Raw genomic sequence first — 17,595 nt, 5'->3', positions numbered from 1 at the left:
AAATAATTAATTGCATATTCGAAAGTCCAAAAGAAACACAAACCCACGAGCCAAAGAAATTGATAGCCACATATACCTGGATAAAGATTGAGTATTGTTAATTTTTTTTTCTAAATCTGTTCAAACTCTACAAATATTAGAAGAGATTTTTCATTTTGTTTTATACTTCAAAATAGTAAATATAATGAAAAATTATTTTATACAATTTATCACACTTTGCATCTTTCAAGAAAATGACTTAGACAATTACACAATATCACATAATCAAATTTAGCAGGTACATGTATAAAGTAGAGATCTCTTGTTGCAAATTTTCAGTGCTAAATAAGCATGCTGAAATCAAGAGAAAACAATAAGAAAAACATCTAATAATGATCCATCAGTTATTAGTATTCTTCTCCTTCACTACCCTCTTCACCCTGCCCATACTCAGCACCCACCTCCTCGTAGTCTTTCTCAAGTGCAGCTAAATCCTCACGGGCTTCAGAAAATTCACCTTCCTCCATCCCTTCACCAACATACCAATGAACAAAGGCTCTTTTCGCGTACATTAGATCAAATTTGTGGTCGATTCTAGAGAAAACCTCAGCAACACTTGTCGAATTGGATATCATACACACTGCTCTTTGTACTTTGGCTAAATCGCCTCCGGGGACAACAGTTGGAGTTTGGTAATTGATACCACATTTGAAGCCTGTTGGACACCAATCAACGAATTGAATGCTACGTTTGGTTTTGATAATGGATACAGCCGCATTCACGTCCTTGGGAACCACATCTCCTCGATACATTAGGCAGCACGCCATGTACTTGCCACGACGAGGATCACACTTGGCCATCATAGAAGTTGGTTCAAAAGCAGTTGTGGTGATTTCTGCCACAGAATGTTGTTCGTGGTGAGCCTTTTCAGCTGATATAACCGGAGCATAAGACGAAAGCATGAAGTGGATCCTTGGGTAAGGGACCAGGTTAGTCTGGAATTCGTTCACATCAACATTCAAAGCTCCATCAAACCTCAGGGAAGCGGTGAGAGATGAGATCACCTGATAGAAATTAGAAAACTCATCACATGCATTAATCAGAGAAGCAAAATCATCTAAAGGTGTAGCGGTCCAACTGACAAGGTATTGTCATCCCTGGCCCAATTTTTTTGGTTAAAATCCAAGGGAACAAGATCGTGGGGCCCCAAAAGTTGAACCAGAAACACACAATACCTTGATAGCTAGGCTTGAACGGTTACAAAATGGCAAGAGTTAAAATTGCCAATACCTGTGACACCAATCGGTTCAAGTTGGTGTAGGTTGGGCGTTCAATGTCAAGGGAGCGACGACAAATGTCATAAATGGCTTCATTATCAAGCAAGACAGCAACATCTGTGTGTTCCAAGAGGGAGTGGGTTGACAGAACACTATTGTATGGTTCCACGACAGAAGTTGAAACCTGAGGAGAGGGATACACAGTAAACCCGAGCTTGGATTTTTTACCATAGTCCACTGACAAACGTTCTAACAGAAGTGAACCTAAACCAGAACCAGTGCCTCCACCAACGGCATTAAAGACCAGAAAACCTTGCAGACCAGTGCAGTTGTCTGCGAGCTTTCTGATACGATCCAAGCAAAGATCAACTATCTCCCTTCCAACTGGTAAAGGAAAAAAAATTGAACTCTTTAAATAAGAGTTACATCACAAGTTCAAACTAAGGGTACAATTGAATTAGGTGAAGAATGTGTACTTGTATAGTGGCCTCGTGCAAAGTTGTTTGCTGCATCTTCTTTGCCACTGATCAATTGTTCAGGGTGAAATAACTGGCGATATGCTCCAGCTCTCACTTCATCAATAACAGTGGGCTCAAGATCAACAAAAACAGCACGAGGAACGTGCTTCCCTGAGCCAGTTTCGCTGAAAAATGTATTGAAGGCATCATCACCTCCCCCAAGAGTCTTGTCACTTGGCATCTGGCCATCCGGCTAATAAACACAAAAATTTCAGGAAATATTAGGATTGAGACAAAACTAATCGACAGTATCATTGATGCACCTCGAAGAACTAAATCACTCCAGGAGGTTAACCGCGAGGAAGAAGAGAGCTAAGTTTAGGGTATACCCGAGAAGAATAGCTAAGTTAAAAAAATAAGAGAGAAGAAGAATTGTATTATGATTTTTCTGAATAGCTGTGAATCATTACACATGAGTATTTATAGCTAATCATTGATTGATAACCGCCTAACTAACTCTTGGACTCTGCTACAATAATTCTGTTACAACAGTAAAAACAGACTTTGCTACAGTACTAACTAACTTTTGAATCCCAACTGTTTTGACTCTTCTTATCCTGCTGCACTTGTATCAATGCCCCTCCGTGAAGAACATTCTTGTCCTCAAGGATGGAAACCAGGAAACCTAGTGTATAACTCTGAAACAAACTCCCAAGTTGCTTGAGCTGCATCAAGATCAGTCCATTTGACTAGGACTTGATCTACTGCCTTGTTGTCGCGCTTGACCATCCTCCTATGTAGAACTGACTCGGGCGCAGGACAAAAGGGACTAGATAAGTGCAGAACAGGTGGATGGTTGAAGCTCATGGGGACTTTATAACACTTCTTGAGCTAAGAAACATGGAAAGTAAGATGAATAAGAACATTCTTAGGCAACAACAACCTGTATGCAACAGCTCCAATCCTAGCCTCCACCATATAAGGTCCAAAATACTTAGTTGCAAGCTTATTGAATGGTTTAGTATCTACTGTAACTTGCCTATAAGGTTGAAGTTTTAAGTACACCCAATCACCTATTGAAAATGATCGGTTAGTTCTGTGTTTATTAGCAATGTCTTTCATCCTTTGTTGAGCTGTGGCCATGTGAAATTTCAGCAGCTGAATGATGGATTCTCTAGCTTGTAGTGACCTGTCAACCATCTCAGAAGCACTCTCACCAACCAAGTAAGGCAAATGGATAGGAGGTTTCTGACCATACAACACCTTATAAGGGGTGCACTTAATGTTGGAATGGTAAGTGGTATTGTACCACTACTCAGCCAAGGGTATATATGTAGCCCATTCCTTAGGTTTGTCTAAGCAAAAGCATCTCAAGTAAGTCTCCAAAGTCCTGTTGAGCACCTCAGTTTGACCATCAGTCTGAGGATGGTAAGCTGTGGATCTTTACAATTGAACACCTTGAAGTGTAAAAAGTTCTTGCCAAAAAGAGCTTAAGAACACAGGATCTCTATCACTTGTCATTGTCACTGACATACCATGAAGCTTAAAAACATGGTCCAAATAACATTAGGCTACTGATTGAGTAGTATAAGGATGGTGCAAGCATAAGAAATGACCATACTTGCTCAATCTATCAACCACAACCAATATGACGTCCTTCCCATTTGATTTAGGAAGACCTTCAATAAAATTTAAACAAACATCAGTCCACACACCTTCAGGAATAGGAAGAAGTTGCAAATAACCCGGATAAGTTGTTGCATCATACTTGTTTCTTTGGCATATGTCACACTGTTGTACAAAAGATCTAACATCCTGCAAAAGGAATTTCCAATAGAATAGTGACTGCAATCTCCAAGTAGTTGCATTCATCCCTGAGTGTCCTCCTTGAGGAGTGTTATGCCATAATTCCATGATCTTCCTTTTTAATTGTGGATCATCACCCACCATCAATCTACCTTTCCATCTCAATTGTTCATGACACCAAGTATAGTGCTTAAAGGTTGAACCTGTAATCTTGTAATAATTTCCTGCAACTTAGGATCTTGTATTCAACTCTCTTTAATTTCATCATATAGAACATCATGTGAAGACAAAATGGATATGGCCAAGAGTTCAGCATCAGGCATTCTAGATAAGGCATCATCAACCTTGTTATCAGAGCCCTTTTTATACTCAATAGAGAAATCAAAAGCCATGAGTTTAGAAATTCCTGCAACTTGAAAGTCAGTGTGTATCTGCTGATCTAACAAATGTTTTAATGCCTTTTAATTAGTCCTAACAATAAAATGTCTCCCTAACAAGTAATGGGACCACTTTGTAACAGCAAATATAAGAGCCAACAATTCCCTATCATACACAGACATGGCTTGATGTTTTGGAGCCAAGGCCTTACTGATATATGCAATGGGGTGACCCTGTTGCATTGACACAACACCAATTCCCTTTTCACTTACATCAGTCTCAACCACAAAAAGTAAGGAATAATTAGGCATAGCCAACACAGGTACAGAAACTAGAGCTTATTTGAGTGCATGGAATGTCGTAGTAGCCTGTTTAGACCAATTGAATCCTTCCCTTTTCAACAGGTCATGTAGTGGTCTACAAATAGCACTAAAACCTTGAATAAATCTCATATAGTATCCAGCAAAACCTAAGAAACCCCTCAATTGCTTGATGTTGCTTGGAAATGGACATTGTTGCACAACACTGATCTTTTTAGGATCAGTTGAAACACCTTCAGCACTTATGTAATGGCCTAAGTATTCTACCTTATCCACCCTAAATGCACACTTGGACATCTTTGCATAACTGATATTGCTTCATCAATTCAAATACAGCCTTAATATGTGCAACATGATCATTCAAAGTCTTACTATAGATGAGTATGTCATCAAAGAGTACAAGAACTGATTTTCTCAGTAGAGGTTTAAAAACAGCATTCATCAGCCCTTGAAAGGAAGAGGGTGCATTAGTTAAGACAAAAGGCATTACTAAAAACTCATAATGACCTGCATGAGTCTTAAAAGAAGTTTTATACGTATCATTCTTGTCCATTCTCAACTGATGATACCCTGCCCTCAAGTCTAGTTTGGAAAACAACATAGCACCTCCTAATTCATCAAGCAAGTCTTCAATCATAGGTATAGGAAACTTATCTTTGATAGTCAACTGATTCAAGCTTCTATAATCCACACAAAGCCTCCATGTACCCTTTTTTTCCCCTACTAACACCACCGGAGAAGCATAAGGGCTAGTACTATTTTGTATTACCCCTTGTTCCATCATTTCTTGCACAAGTTTCTCAATGATATCCTTCTTGAAAGCTGGATATCTGTAAGGTCTTTTACTGACTAGATTAGCAGACTCAATCAATGGAATTTTGTGGTCAAACACACCTCTGTATGGAGGTAGTGTGCCAGGTATTTCAAACAAACAAGAGTACTCTTTAACTAGAGAATCTAAGACAGGATTTATACCAGATGAAGTAGCTTGGATATTGTAACAACTAGTGTCAGATATTGTACTATCCACCAGTGATAACATAAACAATTGAGCAGCTTGTGCTTCTTGTTTAATCATCTCCTTTGCCTTAGCAGAATTAAGTTTATCACTAGCTCCTCTCAACACATGTTTCTTGCCCATGTAAACAAATGCAATTGTTCTGTTCTTAAAATCAAATAGTATCCCTCCCAATGTGCTTAACCATTAAACTCCCAACACAATATCCACACTCCCTAAAGGTAATAACAAAAAGTTTGAAGAGAAGGTGGTACCTTGTAGTAACCACTGCAGAATTTTACACACAGCAGCAGTCTGCACTTTTCTACCATCTGCAATGCTGATAGATTGTCCCACTATAGGATCAGCCTGACAACCCAACCTTATGGCTATAGATTGATCAATGAAATTATGTGTACTCCCAGTGTCAATTAACACCTGTAAGGGCTTTTTCTCATGATACCCTATGACTCTAATAGTTTGATAACCAGAAACACCAGTAGAAGCCCGAAGTGATATAGTCATTCAGTCTTCAGGTTCATTAAGCAATTCTTGCACTACATCACCATCACTTATCTCTGCAGTATCTTCATCTTCCAATACCTGTACCATAAATAGTTGTTTCTTACTTCTACAGTTACATAAGTGTACATAAGGTTCATCACTGAAGAAACAAAGGCCCTTTGCCCTTTTCTCATTTATTTCAGCAACAGAAAGTCTTCTACTTGGGAATTTACTAATAATATTTTGATGTACCATCTGACTAGTCACCTGGTGAGTCCCAACATTCTTCTTAACTGCAGGTGTGTTAGTAGAGGGTCTTGGTAGAAAAGGAGTTTTAGGGGTAGGTAATAAGCTTGGCATCTTGAAACCCCAAGATTGAACTTGAGCTTCAAAAACCTCTTCTTGCAATCTAGTGATTTTGTAGGCTTGGTGAAGTGTTATTGGAGTCTGAGTCCAAACAGTTTTGTTAAGTGCAGGTTTCAAACCCCCTAAGTAACAACTCAGGGCATTTTCATGAGATAAATTTACCCCACATAACAACCCGTCGAACTCATCTTGATAATCTTTCACACTACCAGTCTGTTGTAAATTCTTAATAGCTTTCATTGGATCTTCAAAACTATCACCAAATCTATCATTAATGGCCAGTACATACTCAGACCAAGAAGAATCTTTCGCAGCAGCTCTAGCTCTCATCTATGACCTATGCCAAGCTATAACATCCCCATCTAGATGAATTGAAGCTACCCTAACCATTTGATCAGGTGGAACCTCGGCCATGGCAAAAAATTGGTCCACCTTATACAACCAGGTTCGCAAATCATAGGCAGAGAATCCAGGGAATTCAAGCTTAGAACAACGAGTAAGAAATTTACCACTAGAATTCTGAAATTCTCTATTTTGTTGGGAACAACCTAGACCTCTTGGTTCATCACCAACTACCGAAGATTTAGCCCTGCTTTCATTTATATCTCTTTCCTTATGATTCCAATTCCCCAAAGCTTATTTAATCTCCATTAATTCCTTATCTGTACGCGCATTTCGATCATTCATGCTTAACATTCCATCCATCAATTTCTGCAATTGATCTTGGATTTGTGACAATTTTCCATCGACCTCTTCTGTTGATTTATCCACGTTTTTGTCACACTCAACCATGATTATTTAGTAGAGAATCACGAACCTTGATATCAATTAATGCACCTCGAAGAACTAAATCACTCCAGCAGGTTAACCTTGAGAAAGAAGAGAGCTAACAACAGGGTATACCCAAGAAGAATAGCTAAGTTGAAAAAATAAGAGAGAAGAAGAATTGTATTATGATTTTTCTGAATAGCTGTGAATCATTACACATGAGTATTTATACCTAATCATTGCTTGATAACTGCCTAACTAACTCTTGGACTCTGCTACAGTAATTCTGTTACAACAGTAAAAACAGACTTTGCTACAGTACTTAACAGAACTAACTAAATTTTGAATCCCAATTGTTTTCTCTTCTTATCCTACTACACTTGTATCAATTCACTAATTTCTTAAGATATCCAGTGGTGCGAAATCTGTTATTAGGAAACAATTATTTGCTTCCATCATTTTGGGATTTGTTATAACAACTATTGCATAATTTATCATCAATCCTCATAATAGCCTTTTGATCTCATTGTTTGGTATGGTGGTAAAAGATTTTTCATAGAAAATAAGGAAAAGACATCCTTTCCACCCCAAACTATAGTCGAAAAGTCGAATCCACACCTAAACTATATAAGTGACCTATTACACACCTTAACTATAAAAAAGTGATACTTTTTATACCCTGTCAGACATTACCTCACTTTCATGTGGTGTGGTGTTTTACACGCGCTGCCACGTCAGCATAATCCAAAAAAATAAGGAAAAAGGCATCGTTTTCATCCCAAACTATAGTCGAAAAGTCGAATCCACACTTAAACTATATAAGTAACCTATTACACACCTTAACTATAAAAAAAAGTGATATTTTTTACACCCTGTCAGGCATTACACCACTTGTGTGGTGTTTTACACGCGCTGCCACATCAGCATCCATGTCAGCATAATCCGAAAAAATAATAAATTTATTATTTTCATAATTTTTTCTTTTTCTTTTTAATTTAATTTTTTTCCTTCTTCTTCAATGTCTGAAACCTCCATTGTTGTCAATGTCCAAAACCTCCATTACCTTCATTACACCATATTCACCACCATAAACTTTATCCCACCAATAAAATTACCATAACAATTAATTTCTTCTAACATTGTTCTTCATCCGTAACCCATCGTCTTTTCTTAAAAAAAAAATAAAAAAAATCTCATCTATAATGGCCATTATTGTTTCAAAAAATGGTCACTCAATTGTTGGCCTCTATGTTTTAAATGGTAATGACCAAGACATTTTCGTACTTTTTCTATTTATTTTTCAGCTATAATTAAAAAAAAAAAAAAAAACTAATATGGTAGCAAGCTACATTTTTTGATGGATTAATAACTAACAGACAGAGAGGAGAAAGTCGACGATGAATATGACTTTTCCGACGAGAATTAACCAAAAAATATCCTTGCTACAAAATTTTATATTTTTTTTTTTATAAAATTTGGTTTTGCCCGTTTAAACATCAAATACAATTTGATTGTGTTCATTGTGAAATTGACATTGATTCGATGAAGGTGAAAGATGAATTGTGTTATTTGGGGATGGGGTGATGAAGAAACTGTGTTGGTTGAGGTGGGGGTGATGAAGAATAAGATGGTTTGGGGTTGGGGTTGGAGTTTTGGGGTGGAGGGCGATGAAGAAGATGATTGTTTGGGGGTGGGGGTGGGGAGATGGATGCTAGGGGTTGGGGGAGGAGTATTTTAATTTTTTTAAAAAAATTTTACATTAATTTTTAATTTAAACTCGTCAATTTTTATTTAAATAATTATGCATTTTTCACTTCAGATCTAGGGAGTAAAAAGTATCACTTTTTTATAGTTAAGGTGTGTAATAGGTCACTTATATAGTTTAGGTGTGGATTCGACTTTTCGACTATAGTTTGGAGTGGAAACGATGTCTGTTCCTTTAATGTTTTTAGCCGTTTACTTTTGTTATTTAATAGGTTGGACGCGCCTAAAATAATTGTAACATACGCGCCTTAAAATGGGGGTTGCGGGGAGGTAATAATATCACATTTATATAGTTAAGGTGTGTAATAGGTTACTTATATAGTTTAAGTGTGGCTTCGATTTTTCTTGTATAGTATGGGACCCTCCCCAGCCCTCATTTGTGGCATTTTTACTGGGTATGTTATTGTTGTTCTAATAAAGTCATTTTCAACCTTATGTAACTTGTGAAAATCTCCTCTAAGAAAAATATTTTCAATCAATATCCAATACGTATGAACAAAAATCATTTTCCTTCACAAATATCTCAACTTGTACTCCGTATCGCAAGGTTCAACCAATATGTGGATATAATTGTAATTATTAAGAAAATATCCTCTTCATTCTGTGTCATAGAACCTTGTACGATTACCATGTATCATATACTTTTATACACAAACAACAATGAAAAATATATATTTTTTAATGGAAAGAATTTTTTTCTTGACTTATGCATGCTAACATCATTCAAGAAAAGGATAAGACCTGGATGCCATGTTCGAGGCAATAAAGTTCCCAGCAAGCATTGCCAACCTGAATACCTGCCTGACCGATGTGAACGGATATGCACTCCCTCATCTTTCTCTTTTTTTTTATGTGTGTGTTTTTAAGGATAAATTTTTTGCAGAATGAGCGAGCGATAGATTCAATGGAGAAGGTCTTTATGAAGACTTCTCAGGATCTGCTCTGCTCCTCCCTTTCTTCTCTGATTCTACGGAGACATCATAAATAAATGGAGGGACATTGTCTAAAGTTAATGGACACACGCCATTGATTTTTTTAAAATTATTTAACGGGTAAATATTTCTGTGTATTATGAAACAAATTCATAGTACCTGCCATTTTATTTATTTCCATCAACATATAATTCTTTGAAATATCTTAAAATATACTGCCCATTGAAAAATAGATCAAAAAGAGCTGACATTCTAACTTTTGACTTTGGGTGGACAAATCTCATTACAACCCCAGCAAAGATTAATTCTTGGATACAGAATAGTCATATCTGAATGTAAAGTTCATATATTGCAACAAAAACTCAAATGTTCAGCCTTTGCATATGAGCTTTACATGGTCAGCTAGCTTTAAGTTAAGCTACTATGTGTACTGGAGAATCTAAAAAGGCACTTGTTAAACAAGTGCAGCAAACTAAATCAACCTAAAAATCTTGCGTGATGACACTTAACAAAGCCCCATCAAGCATACCAAAACAAACACCCAATTTCCCACATTCTTTACAGTCTACTATAGTAGTATCAAATTACTAAAGCAAGGACATGTCGAAACTGTGAAAAGCTATTTATTGGATTTATTTGGGACGGGGAAAGGAGCTATCCTTCAGCAATTCAACAACTCTTCTCATGGAGGGCCTATTAATGGGCAATGCCGAAGTGCAAAGCAAAGCCACATCAAAAACATTTTTAATCTCTGTGTAATTGCTTGAAGATGGATTCATTCTCTGGTCAACTAGCTGGTTCAAATCAAGAATGCTACTTCCATCTGTAATGTGGCCAATTCCTTCGCCTTTCTTCGACGATGGTGCACCCTCTAACACCCACTTGACAATGTCCTTGTTCTCTCCGAAAGAGGAGTCATTAGGCCTTTTACCAATTATTAGTTCCAACAGTACAACACCAAAGCTATAAACATCACTCTTCTCATTGATCTTCAGAGTGTACGCATATTCTGCAATTGAAACAAAGGAATCAAGGTTAAGCTTAAAAGTGCAGCTGAAAACCTTGAATAACACATTTTCCACCCCATAAGATATTTAGAAACTTTAGTATCTTCCTAATCATTAAATATGCAATATCAACTTAACAAACTGATTGCAATTGCAAGCGCAATGCTTTTATTGGGACTGGTATCAAAAGGCCATCAAATTTTTTACATAAAGGATGTTGGTTTCTATATTCTTCAAACTTTCAAACTTTTGCAAAGGAAGGCAGATGTGCAGTCACAGACCAGATAGTATCAACTTTACAAAAAAGATGAAATTGTGTGTCCAATCAAAGAGGACTTCATGGGAACAAATAGAATTCAAGATAATGATAAATTAGATTACCGGGCAACAATACTTAGGCATAAGTCTCTTTCATTCCTAATCTTTCAGATCAAACCTTGAATATGTTTACAAACGCTAGGTGACAGGACATACATGGCTCTCCTATTTTTTATTCTTTCCATCAAATATTGACTGTGTTAACAAATATTAGGTGACAAAACCATTCAATAATTTGATGTGATCTCAGAATTAAATATTACTACTGGTATAGAATAAATGGTCATGCAGACTTCAGAAAACGGAGTGCCCAACTATTCGTTGATTTTACTTTGACAAATCCCAAATGAAACTCGAGATTAAATATTATAGGTAGTTAGTACAAAATAGTCGTACAGACTTCGAAAATCGGGGGCCTAATCATTCTTTCATCCTAGTGGCGGAGCCAGAATTTTCATCAAGGGGGTTCACAAGTGAACATATGTTCTAACTAAAGGAGGTTCGACATCTGCTATATATACATAAAAAATAATTTTCGGATGAACCCCTAACTTACATGTAGCTCCGCCCCTGTTTCATCCTACTTTGACAAATCTCCTTGTTAAACTTATAATCAAGCATTAGCAAGCAATAAAAATAAGCAGACTTCAGAACCAGTGTCCAGTTAGAGGAATGACACTAGATGCTACCGTTAAATGGAGATTATTAAGGTTTTCCAATCGACATACAAGTTTGAAACATCTATCCTAAAATGTGCTCTGGTTTCATATAAAAGAATCTAAAATCAAATCAAAATTTTATGATAGCATGCGAAGCAACCAAAACTTCCACCAAACTATTTTTTGGATGTCCTTGATATACCAGATGCAAACTATTAAACGTCTCTTTACAACAAGTAAACACAAAAAATAGAACAACAACATTTAGGCCTCGACCTGAAACAAGTAAAGGTCAGTTTTATGAATTTCTGCTGTCCATATGCATCATTTACGACTATCCCAGTCCAATATTATTTTTTAAAAAAAGTGCTCTTAGAACCGGATATTCTCAACATTTTCTATAGGCAAATAAAATTTCTAACAAGACTAGAAAGTTCTAACAGCCATTGGACCTAAAACAAATGGTGAAAACCAACAAGGAATTCAAGCTTACCAGGTGCAATGTAGCCGTAGGAACCAGCAACATGGGACATGGCCTGATCACTCCCCTCAGTATCCTGTTGCATTGCCTTAGCTAACCCAAAATCAGCCACTTTGGGCCTGAAATCCTCGTCCAACAAAATGTTATTAGACTTGACATCTCTGTGCACTATTGCAGGCACACAATCATGGTGCAAATATGCCAATCCTTGAGCTGCTCCAACTGCTATGGCAAATCTCCTCGGCCAATCCAACAGCAATCCAATTTTTTCCCCATGTAATACATCTCCTAAGCTCCCATTCTCCATGTATTCGTATACCAATATCCTAAAGTCATCACCAATGCCAGTGTACAATAATTTCACTATGTTTCCATGCCGGACTCTTCCTAATGTCTCCACCTCTGACCTGAACACCTCCTCGGATTCTCTTACCCTCTTAGCCGCCCAAAGTTTCTTCACCGCTACCATCTGCCCATTTTTCAGTTTGACCCGGTATACCCGACCCGACCCACCAGCTCCTATGAGATTGTCATCTGTCAGTGCAGCTAACACGTCTCGCTCTGTGAACCCGACCCGTTGGAATGCAGTAATCCTCCATACACTTTTATGCTTGCTCCGGATTGGTAGCAGCTTACTAGCCTTGAGTAAAACGCAAACAAGTGACCCGACAAGTATGAAGGCGAAAGCTGATAAAATACACACCACGTACAAGCTTACACTTTTGGGTTTTGGGCATTCAGGCAGAGGTTTAAGATCCGGACTACAAAGACCCGGGTTACCTCGTAAACCTGAGACAAAATAATTGTCATCCAACCAAAGAGGCACTTTCCCTTCAAGCCTGTTATTTGATACATTGAATTTGTTGAGCTTGAGCTTGCTCAGCTCCGATGGAATTTTGCCAGAAAGCAAGTTTCCAGCGAGGTCTAAGTAGGTTAAGACTGGTAACGTCCCAAGCTCACCAGGAATTTCACCTGTCAATTGATTGTTAGCTAAATTCAATTCAGTCAAGTCATTCCAAGAACTAACTGATTTGGGAATTTGACCCGTGATCCTGTTTTCCGAAAGATCGAGGTTTTGTAACGTTTTCAATCTTGTGATACATGAAGGCAACTCCCCTGATAATTGATTCTTGCTAATATTCATGATCACAACCTCTTCCAACTTGCATATTTCTGCAGGCAATTCCCCGGAAAATCTATTGCCAGAGATAAGAAGTTGTGTTAGGCCTCGAGCATTGGAGATTGAAGCTGGAATTGAACCTTGAAAGTTGTTGTTTCGCAGTTCAAGAAATGTGTATCTAGCTAATCCCCAGAAACCAGCTGGTAACTCACCAGAGAATTGGTTGTCATGGATACGCACATATGCTAGTGAATTACACTCCCCATAGGATTCTGGGATTGGCCCATTGAACTTATTATTAAACAGGTTCAAAGTCTTAAGCTTTTTTCTAGAACATAAGTTAGGCGGCAAAGAACCTTCTAGATTATTGCCGGAGACATCAAACTCATCTAAATCTGAAAAACCAAGATTTTGAGGTAAAGTACCTGAAAATCTGTTGTTAAAGAGCTTGAACTGACAAAGATTTGGGTTAAGAGCTAAACTTTCTGGAATTTTGCCTTCTAACTGGTTATCATTGAGATTCAGAGATATCAGGTGCAAACGGGCAAGGGATTCAGGTATTTTTCCTGTGAGATTGTTCTCAGAAACGTCAAACATGAAAAGAGAACCAAGACCCGAAAATATATCAGGCAATTCACCTGAAAAATGGTTTCCAAAGAGCTCTATTTGTTGTATGGTTTTCAGTTCTCCCAAGCTTTCTGGAATTCTTCCCGTCAGATTGTTAATTGCCGCATCAAAATTCTGAATAGATTTCAGGTCTCTAATGGAATCTGGAATTTCTCCAACAAGATTTGCATACCGAAAAAAGAGAACTTGAAGTTTACTGAGTCGACCGATTGAGGAAGGCAGTGGGCTTGGCTTATATGGATTTGAACCAATTTCCAATCGAGTCAACTCGGTAAGATTCGTCAAGAACTCAGGAATTGAACCATTCAGGAGATTGTTAGCTATATTCAGCTGTTGTAATTTGGGTAAACGGACCAAACTCGCTGGAATTTCACCGGAGAAATTATTCGAATTAACATCAAGGACAGTCAAGTTATCAAACTGGGCAATAAACTCCGGCAACTGACCAACAAAGAAGTTCAAAGAAATATTCAGAAAGTGAAGATGTGAACAGAGAGACCAAGAATCAGGTGATATAGAATCACCAAAACTGTTATCACCCAGATTGAGTTTCTGCAAAGTCGAAATCCGGCAGAAATCAGCCGGAAAACGACCGGAAATTCCAAAACTTGCAAACTCAATGGCCACAACCTGACCAGTTTTCCGATTACAGCTAATGCCAGTCCAGCTACAAGGAGCATTTGGAGCAGACTCATTCCAATTAGCAAGCAAACCATTTGGGTCCCCGAGATGACCAGACTTAACCCGGAGTAAAATGGCGATATCCCTGGCCGATGAACTCGCCGGAACAACGAACAGAAAAAAAATAATCACTAACAGAAATTGGATTTTCATGTTATCCATTGATGATTCAATGAAGAAAAAAGAAAAATGACCCCCAAGTTCCTTAAAAAGACAAGAACCTACGTACTAGATTAGTAAGCATTAATAAACACAAACATCTGAAAATGGAAGTTGGATGGTGGGAAGATGAGAGTTAGCAAGAGGTGGGGGGAATTTATGCATGGATAACAAGTGTAACTGAAAGAGTTTAAGGAGAAGAAGGAGTACTGAAAATGTGAAAGAGTGTTCACACACACACACGAGAAGAAACACACAAACTATTTGGATTTTGGACTGTAATGGCGAGAGCAAGATAGAGTTTACACAGTAACTTGAAGAAGCATAATGATAAGTTTTTTGACTCAAATTGTATTATATACTCACATTAAAACACATGCTCTTCTAGTAAATTTGAGTTTTGAAGCAGTTAATTAGAGGTTTATTTTTTTGCCATATTAAGTGATTGTAATCACTTAGGATATGATTCATCTTTTAAGAAAGATATTTAAGGGTATATGAAAAAAAAATCCAATGATTTTCTTGAATTTGGAAAAAAAAAAAAAAAAAACACTTGTTTTGAATTATACAGAAAGTTTCAATAACTTAATATGAACTATTGAGATTACTAAATTACCTTATTAATTATATTTTGGCCAAACTTCCAATACTAAATTACCTTGTTAATTATATTTTGGCCAAACTTCTAAAGCCAATTTATTTTGAAAAGTATTTCTTATAAAAACACTTTTAATGAAAAACGTGTTCAACTAATAAATTTCAAAATGCTTTTTAAATAAGTGTTTTTAGAAAGAAATTATTTATTTTAACTTGTAAAAAATAGTTTCTATTACTCCTTGGAAACATTTTGTTTTCTAAAGTTTAACCAAATATATCATTTAAAAAAAAATAGACGCTTTTAAGAAAAAAATAAGTACTTCTAAAAAAAAATAACTTCGACCAAACAAGTTAATATTAGAAAAAAGAAATAAAACTCTCTTAATTTTCAAAAACAAACAAGTAAAGTGAAACATTGTTTTTAATATAGGAGTAAAATAAAAATAATACTGAGAGATTATAAAAGATGCCTCCTCCGTTTTAAAATAGTTAATTCTTATTTACTTGATATTTCCTTAAAAAACTATTTATTAGAAATTTATTTTATCAAATTGACCTTATTAATTAATATTTTAAAAATATAAATTTGAGTATATACTTCCTCCGTTTGCTTTTACGTGTCATTATTTTCTTAATTAATTTTTTTACTTGTCACTTTTGACATATAAAAAAAAAGACAAAAGTTTTTTTTTATAGTTTATCCTTACCAATAATTGTTTATTCTTCAAACCATATTAAAAACATATTATTCTAAACATTAGTTAATAGGAATAGTACGGTAAAATAGTCATATCAATAATTATTTTCTTAATGGATGTGTTATGTCAAAAGGTGACAAGTAAAAGCGAACAGAGGAAGTACATTTATGTAGTCATTTGATGATAAAGATAATACCAGAAGAACATAATAAAAAAAATAAAAATTTAAATAAGCCAACTAAATAAAAACAAATAATTTCAATAAGAAGGCCAACTAAAATGAACTAAACGAAGTACTTATTTTATAAAGACAATTAACGTAAAATCTTGAATTTATATTACCATTATGGGGTAAAAGTACTCTCTATATATCATGAACTGCTAAGTTAATGCACAACTATTAAGAAGAGAAAATTCAGACATAAATTAGACATTACTTTTTATTTTTGCCCTCTTTAGTTTTTGTCAAATAACTCTTCAAAAAATTAAAACAATGATCATAATAATTATTTCCTTTATTTCAAAATAAATAAATTATTGAACTATTTCTTAACATTCAAAATAAATGAACAGTTCATTAGAGACATGTTAAAAATTCCTTTCAATTTTATTTTTTTATTTAATGAAATTTATACGAATTTCATATTTTTTAAGATAATAATTTAAAGAGTAATTATAAAATTAACTATAATTTATGTGTTAATTTAAAAAATAAAATAAAATATATATATATATATATATAATTCAATTATTTTAAAATAAACCGAGTATGAAAGAGAAGGAGCAATTTAGATTTTAATTCTTTCTTGGGGAAAAAAACACTAAGGAAGCAAAAGGAGTGTCAAATTTGACTATTTTAGTTAGGCTGGCTACTTTTTGGATGAATAGTAGTTCCTATACGGCGCGAATAAAGAGTACATTAGAAATGGGAATGGAATTTGTTCGGGCTCGAATTTTTGGGTTTATGGAGACAGGGGTAACAACTTGGGGATCTAACCTTAGTTTTTGGCACGTTAAGAAAATAATTACTCCCTCCGTTTCATTTTATGTATCATTATTTTCTTTTTAATTTGTTCTAAAAGAAATGTCATATTTCCTTATTTGGTAAATATTTAAAAATATAATTACACTTTTATTCTTATTGAGCCACTTAATTAAAAAAAAAAACAGTAACACATTTTTTTATAAAGGACAATTTGGTAAATATTATCAAGTCTTCCCTTATTTTTTAAACTCGGTGCCCGATCAAATGGCGACACATAAAATGGGACAGAGGGAATATTAATATTATTATTTTATATATTATTTTTATTAAATAATATTTAAAATAATATGTCTTAAAAATATTTTAAAGAATAAAATTATTTTTTGGTTATATTTTCTTGATATATCAAAAACACGGAGCTAGTAATTTGTTTTACTTATATTTATTGGTTACAAGCAATGTAGGTGTGTAATGTGTTGGCATTTCAAAATGGATAGAATTTTTTTAAAAAAGAATAACTACACAGGTTTTAAACCAAATATTCTTCTAGAAAAGTTGTATTATAGCTTAAATTTGAGGCTAAGATAAATTTAGCATGCATAGTTTATGGGGGAGAAGCACTACAAAATAATGCTCTACACAAGGTTTATTAACACGTTTGGACTAAGAAAACTATGCATATTTTATGGGGAGTACGCTACTATATACTATATA

The 17,595-nt window shown here is 35.5% G+C and overlaps 2 protein-coding genes across 2 annotated transcripts; both read right to left on the bottom strand.

The window, feature by feature from the left end:
• Nucleotides 1–153: 153 nt before the first annotated feature.
• Nucleotides 154–9,606, bottom strand: LOC107860145 (tubulin alpha-3 chain). Its single transcript, XM_016705404.2, has 4 exons — nt 9,359–9,606; nt 1,733–1,967; nt 1,270–1,640; nt 154–1,043 (listed from the first exon to the last, which is right to left on the bottom strand). Exons 1-4 carry the CDS (start codon nt 9,449–9,451, stop codon nt 387–389), a joined length of 1,356 nt encoding a protein of 451 aa, XP_016560890.1. The 5' UTR covers nt 9,452–9,606; the 3' UTR covers nt 154–386.
• A 269-nt stretch (nt 9,607–9,875) lies between these two features.
• On the bottom strand, nt 9,876–14,941 carry LOC107860144 (LRR receptor-like serine/threonine-protein kinase HSL2). Its single transcript, XM_016705403.2, has 2 exons — nt 12,027–14,941; nt 9,876–10,558 (listed from the first exon to the last, which is right to left on the bottom strand). The coding sequence occupies exons 1-2, from the start codon at nt 14,602–14,604 to the stop codon at nt 10,182–10,184; spliced, it is 2,955 nt and encodes a 984-aa protein (XP_016560889.1). The 5' UTR covers nt 14,605–14,941; the 3' UTR covers nt 9,876–10,181.
• Between the last annotated feature and the right edge of the window lie 2,654 nt (nt 14,942–17,595).

The sequence above is a fragment of the Capsicum annuum genome, chromosome 2, assembly GCF_002878395.1.
Source record: "Capsicum annuum cultivar UCD-10X-F1 chromosome 2, UCD10Xv1.1, whole genome shotgun sequence".
NCBI lineage: Eukaryota > Viridiplantae > Streptophyta > Magnoliopsida > Solanales > Solanaceae > Capsicum > Capsicum annuum.
The sequence above is the reverse complement of the archived record's forward strand: the minus strand, read 5'-3'. Positions and strand labels throughout refer to the sequence as shown.

Bases quoted from the DNA above. Each gene is read 5' to 3' on its own strand.
- LOC107860145 (XM_016705404.2), bottom strand. From the start codon at position 9,451: ATGAGGGAGTGCATATCCGTTCACATCGGTCAGGCAGGTATTCAGGTT. The intron at 1,641-1,732 runs GTACACATTCTT...TTCCTTTACCAG, and splicing joins TGCACGAGGCCACTATACAA to TTGGAAGGGAGATAGTTGAT. The intron at 1,044-1,269 runs GTATTGGCAATT...AATTTCTATCAG, and splicing joins TGAACCGATTGGTGTCACAG to GTGATCTCATCTCTCACCGC.
- LOC107860144 (XM_016705403.2), bottom strand. From the start codon at position 14,604: ATGGATAACATGAAAATCCAATTTCTGTTAGTGATTATTTTTTTTCTG. The intron at 10,559-12,026 runs GTAAGCTTGAAT...TTTCAATTGCAG, and splicing joins CTACGGCTACATTGCACCTG to AATATGCGTACACTCTGAAG.